The sequence below is a fragment of the Chrysochloris asiatica genome, unplaced genomic scaffold (assembly GCF_000296735.1).
Source record: "Chrysochloris asiatica unplaced genomic scaffold, ChrAsi1.0 scaffold00526, whole genome shotgun sequence".
Classification (NCBI taxonomy): Eukaryota; Metazoa; Chordata; class Mammalia; order Afrosoricida; family Chrysochloridae; genus Chrysochloris; species Chrysochloris asiatica.
The window spans coordinates 163,126-171,157 of NW_006409044.1; the positions used below are offsets into that span (position 1 = coordinate 163,126).

An 8,032-nucleotide genomic window follows, 5' to 3' on the forward strand; every position below is an offset into this window, starting at 1 on the left:
TTTTTTTTTTTTTTTTTTTTCCCTTGTGGAGCTCAGGTGGTACCCATGAATGAGTTCAACTGCTAATGGGAAAGCTGACAGTTCAAACCCGTTCAATGACTTCAAGGGAGAAATACCTGTCATCAGTTTCCAGAAACCAAGAAAACCCTATTGGGCAGTTCTACTCTGTTACATGGACTTGCTATGAGTCAGAATCAAGTTGACTGCACACAATAACCATGCTTAGCCTGGTGGTGGTGGTGGTTGTGTGCCACGGAGTTGGTTCTGACTCATAGCTATCCTGTGTACAGTTTTTGAGGTTGTAAATCTTTACAGGAGCAGAAAGCCTCATCTTTTCTTCTGCAGAGTAGCTGGTAGATTCGAACTATGTACTGGTGTTGCACTGTGGGTTAATGCGCCAGACTGCAAAGCCATTTGAACTGCAAGGTCAGCAGTTCAAGCTCACCAGCTGCTCCTTGGAAACCCTATACAGGGTCACTATGGGTTGGAACCCACTCGACGGCACTTAACAACAAGACTACCAGAAAGGAGCTCTGGTAGCACAGTGGTTATGAATCAGGCTGCTAGCCTCAGGGTCAGCAGTTTGGAACTACCAGCTGTTCCATGGGAGCAAGATGAGGCTTTCTGCTTCTATAAAGATTTACAGGGTCGCTATAAGTTGGAACTGACTCCACAGGCCATAACCACCACCACCAGACTACCAGGGCTTCCTGAAAGCAACGTCCAAGAGGGACATCCAGACAGGAAGTACTTCTTCCCCACGGCAGATGGACTAAGAAAGGCTGCACTGGAAGGGGATCACCTTTAATTAAGACTAGGGACACCGAGGGAGTAAACAAGCTACTACTGAAGCTGAAGGCCATACTGTGTCCATTGATGTAGGTCCATGTGCCTTCTTATCAAGGGCTCTGTGGGGAGTTCCCAACAGGGTTGCAGGTGTGGAACAGTGAGTGTTGCAGGAACTCATGAGGAGCTGAACTTTGGGGTGAAGCAAAAAGGGGAGTTGGAGTCAGATCAACCTCTCTAAGCAGCAGAACCCTGCTTTTTTGTAGAACTGTCTTTGACACTACCTGTGTGGCTAAGTTGTGAGAATTCAATGAGACAATAGATGTGCCTGTTCCCAGCAGTATGCCACACCTGTAACAGCCCTCAGCAATGCTAATAGCAGCTTCCATTTATGGAAGGCTAACTAAGTGCTCCTTGGAAACCCTATGCAGGGTCGCTATGGGTTGCAACTGGACTCTACTACACTTTACAACAACAGCTAAGTGCCAGGATGTACTCAGTTCTCAGTGTCTCTGTTCTTTCTTTGGGTATAAAAGTAATATTGACAGAGCCCAGGGGCTATGAGCCTGGCTGTGCTGAGCCCTAGCAGTACTTGGACACCTGATATGACATTCAGGACTACAGGGGAAGGGGTCTCAGGAATAAACATGAAAATAAGACCCAACAATATCTAGGATCCCCTCAGCTTGATCTTGGATGGACCTACCCAGGTTTACTCCTGAGAAAGGATCTAGATTCAGTGAATTGTGGGTTTAAAATAGAAATCTTCCCACTAAGACAACTCTAGCCCTTGGCTCACACAACAGATCATCTGGTCATCATGCCAACCCCACTCCCCACCTGGCTAAGAGAGGGTGCAAGACAGGTTTTCAACAACTTTGGTTCTGGACCGCAGGGAATGGTTATGAGCCCTCAAAGATTCACTTAAAGTATGATTGCCTCAGTTCAAATATGGAAGGGATTGTGTGTCCCTGCTCAGTTCACCCTGATCTACAAACTCCAACCCTGGTCACTGACTGGATGCTACTGGATTTGGTAATCCCCAAGAGACCAGGGATTTCAGGAACCAGGAGAAGTCTGGATTTTTGTTTTCTGTACTGTTTCAAATGAGGAATGTCTAGCACCCCTGTTGGAAGCAGTCAGTTCACATATTTTCTAGGCAGAATGTCTAAATTTTAACTTCCTTTCTAAAAGAACCCAAGCTAAGTAGTTCCAGTTTGGACCCAGAAAGAATCACTCATCCCCAAACTTGTGAGTTTAGGAAAACATTCTTCTCTTTAAGAGGTTGGTTTATACCCCCAAGTCTACCTCTGAAGGGAGTAGAGGCAGATGGGGGCCCATAGCTGAGCTATCACAAAAGCAAAATAATCTACAGTCCTGAATGAGGGCTCATTCCCGCCCCCCCCCCCTTTTCTCCTCCATCATCTTTTTTCCTGTTATCTTTTGACTCCTTCTGTACTCAGGACCACAAAGCTCAAAGCTTTCTCAGCTCAAGTGAGAAGTCGGCACCTCTTGGACTGATAAATAGACCAGCTTTAAAATGCTTAGAAGAAGACAGACCAACTGTGGCGAGAGAAAGTAAACACATCCATGCGCCAGTCAACCCTAGCAAGTTCCTCGCTGAGATTACAAACGGCAGGTCCTGCCAGAGTTGGCAAGGATGCTAAAGCAGGCTGGGGATGGGGGGTGGGGGTGTAGAAGATGGGGTGACAACAACGAGGAAGCAGCCTTCCTCTGCCTCATTGATGCTCCAGGGGAGAAGAGTCATCTGGGAACCTGCCCAGGATCCTGTTTGGATGTTCTAAGGGTAATGACTCTGCCAGCTTGCCCCCGCATCAGTTTGGAAATACCCCAAGAGAAAGAATCTAGTTTTATTCTCCATCATCTAAAGGGGGTGCTTCTCTTTTGCCCCAAGTTTTCTGTGTTCAGGTAAATTTAGTAAGAGACTTAGAATTTTTCACAAAATAGAATGTGATAACTACATTGTTTAATATTTGAGGAACTTTTTCTATTGAAAATATATACCTAAAACACACATCACACACAAATTGTTTTTGTGAGAACCAATTAATAAATGCTAATTCATTCAGGCATATCTGCACTAGATTACTGTTTCATTTAATTGCAGAGGAATTTTCCATTACTAAACTCTCCCTTGCTGATTTTTTTCATTATTTATCTTTTTTTTTTTCTTTTCAGTTTCACTAATAGTGAGGTTGGTATGCGATATTATCTGCTGTTTGTACGTCTTACATTTCTTTTTCATTTTAAATGTTTCCTCATTCTTGCGGCTTCACATAATCTGGGAGAAGCATCATTAAAAACAGACAACATTTTATACAGAAATGATTGAAAATGACTGAGACTGGAATTATCCTGACAGGAGTGTGTTGTCTCTGATTGTGTCTCTCTCATTCCAGACGTGCATGCGTGTGCGTACGCACAAGTGTGTCTCCACTTTGGGGCAATGTGAAAATGTTTTCCTGTGTCTATGAATCACAGATCTAGCCATATAAAGACCGTGCATATACAACTAAGGATGAAGATTATAGGGACCTTAATAAAAATAAATAATGCTCAAATCACTTTATAAGCCTCCAGAGCACAATGAGCATTTTCTTGCTAACTGTTCATGGAAACCAAATCAAGATTATGACACACAGATACCCAAGATCTCAACTAGCTGCCTCCTAGAAGACCAGATCTTCTTTTATGTTTAGAAAAGTAAGTTTGGAGGGGTGGTTAGGGGCTGTGTAGGCACTAAGAGGTAGATATTTTGTGTTCAAAACGATGTGTTTTAAAGCAGAAATTTTATTTTCTAACATTGAATGTCAAATGTTCCATGCACCTATCTTCTTTTTTGAAATAAAGTCTTTCAATTTCTTCTCTGTCCAGCCACCTTCTCTCTCTCATCCCTTCCCTCCCCCGTTCAGCGTCTTTCTTTTTCTCTTCATTTTTTCCCTTTCTTTCTCTCTTGAAGTAAAATGTTCTAGAGGATGTGAATGATTAAGCTGTTTACTTCAAGGTTTAGGTATGAAAAGGCATGTCACCGTAAGTAAAGTTTCACCTTTATCCCCAACTCCATCAATAATTACAAAACAAGGATGACTAGTGACTACTGGCAAATCTTTCTTGCAGTTAGCATTTATAAAAATGATGCCTTTCATTCTGTTCACACTGGCTTCTACTAATTTTGCCTTTCACCAATATTAATTACAAATCAGAGTATCTTGCTCCAAAATGAAATCATCACATAAAGGGACTTTGAGTTCATCTGTAGGAATCTACACCCATAAAACATATCTCACTAGAGAATAGAAAGTTGTAACAATTTTTATATTAGCTTTCCTTTGAAGCAAAATGTCTTAATAATTAAAATGCCACTAGATTAATATTTACTTGTTATCCTTCACTTCCTTTGTCCTCTTCAGAAAAATTAGGTAGAGCCTTTTTGGGGATAGACTGATAAAATTAATTAACTTTCCTTCCATCCCCCCCAAAAAAGTTCCAAATAAATGCTTCCAACAGACATCAAAAAAGTGTCAGTTAGAAATAATTACTTCTTATCAATCAGCGGAGCAATTAAAGTGACAAAGCTTGAAAAGATACTTATCTTAAAACTAATTCACAAGGTAGCTAAATTATCTCCTAATTAACTTGCATTGAGAAGGGTGGGAGGGTGGACCATCTTGAAACAAAGATGAATTGAGGAACCCCAAATACCTCTTTATGATCCTTAAGACTGTTTCCCAGTTTCTAGAGGATCTTATTTTCAACCCAAAAAAAAAAAAAAAAAAAAAAAAAACAACGAAAAGAAAATAATAAACCAGAATTAAAACAAATCCTCCCGAAATACATTTAGCCTCCTTTCCTTCTTTGCAAAACCAAGAGGAGGAAAGCATGGTCAGACCATGGGAAGTTAGACTTACTTGTTCTTAAGTCTCAGTATACCCTTTGAATAACTTATTTTCAGGAGCTGGGAGGTAGGGGTTGCTACAAATCATTTCAAATAACTTTTAATGATTATGGGCTTTCTCTAAACTCTTTTTCATTACTACAGTCTTAATTACATTTTAAAATTTCTACGCTGCATATTACTAACATGCGTCTTTGAATATTTACAAGAAAATGTTTTGCCTTGGAGAATTTTCATTCCTTGATACAACAAAATTCGAGCAGATTTTACGGAACATTCGAACGCCCACCAATGATTAGAATAGTTCACTCTTAATATCCCTACAGAATAAAAACTATAGGGCAGATGAATATCTCTCTTCCAAGCAAGATCAGCAAGAATGAGCCCAAGGGTGAGCCGCAAAGACCGAGGAGACAGTGACCGCGCAGGAAACTTGTTGGAACGTCTGGGGTTTTTAGCAAACTATGAGTCTGGCCTCGCTCCCGCGAAAAGTCGTGCGGTCACCCGCACCCGCGGGACCGCTCCAGGCAAACTTTTAAGTAAGGGCTCTTTGTGCACAACTGAAATCAGAAATGGAGCAGCCTGGGGGAAAAGAAAGGTGCCTAAGTGAAGCTGGTGGTGGTGGTGGTTTTTGCGTGCTGTCTAGTCGTTAGGACTCATAACGACCCGAAGCAGTAAATCTTTATGAGAACAGACTCATCTATCTTCCGCAGAGCAGTTGGTAGTTTCGAACTGCTGACCTTGAGGTTTGCAGCCAAACTCGTAACCCATTATGCTACCAGGTTGTTTTATAAAATAACAAGAGGATAAGCTTGCTTATGAAAGAGCTCTTAATGGATTTAGACAACCGCGTCAAGTAAACTGGTCAGAAACTTTTGGGGTGTCCAATTCAGGTTTGGCAGAGCAACGTTTATATTGAAAACAGGATTCCTAAGCTTTCTGAGCTTTCTTCTGGGTCATCAACATTAAGCTAATTTAATGGAGAAAGTCACGTCTTCTCTTCCTCACAGTTGTATTTCTGTATTTGTTTTGGGGAGGCGAAAGACAAAAACTTCTCTTCCTCCCCCTGCCAGTAAAGTACCTCTGTCCCTGAATCTTACGCAGACGCCTCCGTCTCCAAACCCAAGGGCGATTTGCATCTGAGTTAATAGGAATACAGAGTGTGATCCTTTGAGCCTGTTGCTAATTTAAAATAATGTAAAAATAAATGTTTTTTGTTTTTGTCCTTCCTTCTTTTATTCTCGTTTACTCGAATGAATCCTTCTAGGAAGGAAAGAAGGAAAACAAGCCACGAAAACAAAATCTAGCCAACCTACGGCATCACGTCACTGCCTCTGGTAGCGTCAGAAGGAAAGGGTCCGACTGGACCCCGTAATTTCGAAGTCCGAACGCACCCACTCCTCCTCCTACTACCTGAAAGGTCAGGGGAAGGTCGGGGGGAAAGATCGAGTCCTGGAGAGAAGCCGAAGCGTCAGGAACTGGCGCAGAATCGGATACCCAGCACCTGGCTATGGCCAGCGGGGACCAATTCCAAAGGTCCCCGCTTTACTACGTCCTGTACTGTGCCCGGGTTTAGCTAGAGACTAAAGGGGCTAAAAACTTGTTTTGGCCTCAAAAAGTGGCCAAGGAGCGCGCCTGGTCCCCGGGAGCGGCTGGTTAACCGCACCTAGCAGCCTGCTCCGCTCCTCGGCTTACTCCACCGCACCCAGGAAGAACCGCCTGGCCTCAACTCCACTGGCCCCCGAGGCAGCCCCGCACAGCCCCGGGCGGCCGGAACTGCGGGAGCGCGGTTCTTCGCTGGAAGACAGGGAGGGAGCGTCCTGTTACTGCGATCTCCGACCCTAGAACGAGCTGGGCTGAGAAACCTTCCGGAGGGTGGTCCCAGGGCCCCTCCTAGTAGAGCCTCGGCGCCCCCACCCCCACGCCGGACCCGAGGCTGCGCTGCTCCGCGGAGCTCTGCGGTGCGCTCCACTAAATAGAGATCTCAGCCGCGCGCTGCGCCCGCTCCGACCCTCCTTATTATAACAAATGTCCCGTTTGCCTAGCGGGACTTCATATTCGCCTAGAATTCATCTGAAATATTGATTTCCTCTCACTTCGCCGACCCAAATCGATAGCGCTGTGCCCTGGCCCCATAAATCGCTTTCCCGGCTGCCGGCCCGGCTCCATCCATCACCGCGGGCCGTGCCGCGCCTCCGCCCCGCTGTCCGCAACTAGCTCCGCGCTGGGCGCCGGTGCCCACCGAACCAGCCGGTCCCTACAGGCCTCGACCCCAGGTTCCTTCCCAGCACAGTCCCCACCTGACTCAGGATCGGGCCAGGTGGGGAGAGCCCGCACCGCGGTCGGGGGATGCGAATGTTTTTGAAGGCCTGGGCCCCAGAGCGCTTGAGGAGACAGGCTCGGCCCCGCGGGGGCAGGTCGGATTCACTGCCTGGTGCTGCCAAGGAGGGGGTCTGAGAGCATCCTAGTGCGCTCCAGGATCCAAGGCCCAGACCACTAGCTTCTTTCCGGTTGGCTTGAGAGGTGCGGGGGAGGGGGGTTCACGATCCCGCTGGGGGAGCCCCTGGCAAGGGCTGCGCGCACCCCGGGACTAGAGCACCGAGGGGTTTCTGTTAGACTAGCCCCTGCACGGGCCTGCGCCTAAGAGCACGCAGGATGCCCATAGAATTAGCTGTGCAAGTGTGGTGGTGGTGGGGCTCAAGGGACACCCCGTCGTCCCCCCACGGAAAGCCAGCCCCCTCTTCGTCCCCCCACGGAAAGCCAGCCCCCTCGTCGCTCAGTGTGGTTTGCAGAAACCAAGGCCTGGGTAGAGCAGCTCCACCGGTCTAGGGTGAGCCTAGGGCCCTAGAGCGGAGGTCCCAACGGAGAGAGCCAGGCCTTAGGCACCCTCAGCTGTGTCTCTACACAAGTGGATCCCGCGAGCTCTGAGCGTATGCTCCCCAGTTCCACCGACCCGAGCGCACGCACCGACGCACGGAGGTGGCGCGGGGGCTCGGGGTCCTGGCCGTGGCGCGACCTTACCGGATCTGATGGAGTTGTGAGGCATCGCCTGTGAATCGTTCGCAGCCCACCAAGGGCTCCCGTCTTCCTCACGCTGGTCCTGGCAGCGTCCGCCGCCACACTGCTGCCCTGCACAGACCCAGGGAAAGGGGCATGAGATTCGATGCCTGCCGCCTTAGACCCCCTCCCCATGGTCTGTTCCTTAGGCTTTCATTGAGTGTCTTGAAGAGCGGGGCATTTTTTTAGGCGGACTGGGACCAACCTCAGCCTGGCCTACGTAATACACTGGCTAGAGGCTCTGGGGTTGGGGTGGGCTGTGAAAGCCCCAAG

General features: G+C 47.0%; 1 protein-coding gene across 3 annotated transcripts in view; it reads right to left on the reverse strand.

Moving 5' to 3' along the window:
• Positions 1-7,828, reverse strand: part of PAX8 (paired box 8) — a 66,605-nt gene extending 58,777 nt beyond the window's left edge. For all 3 annotated transcript variants that reach the window (XM_006877545.1, XM_006877544.1, XM_006877543.1), the window contains exon 1: positions 7,724-7,828. In XM_006877545.1, the coding sequence (XP_006877607.1) occupies positions 7,724-7,748 (25 nt within the window). In that variant the 5' untranslated portion in view covers positions 7,749-7,828. The remainder of the gene's footprint in view (positions 1-7,723) is intronic.
• Positions 7,829-8,032: the final 204 nt, after the last annotated feature.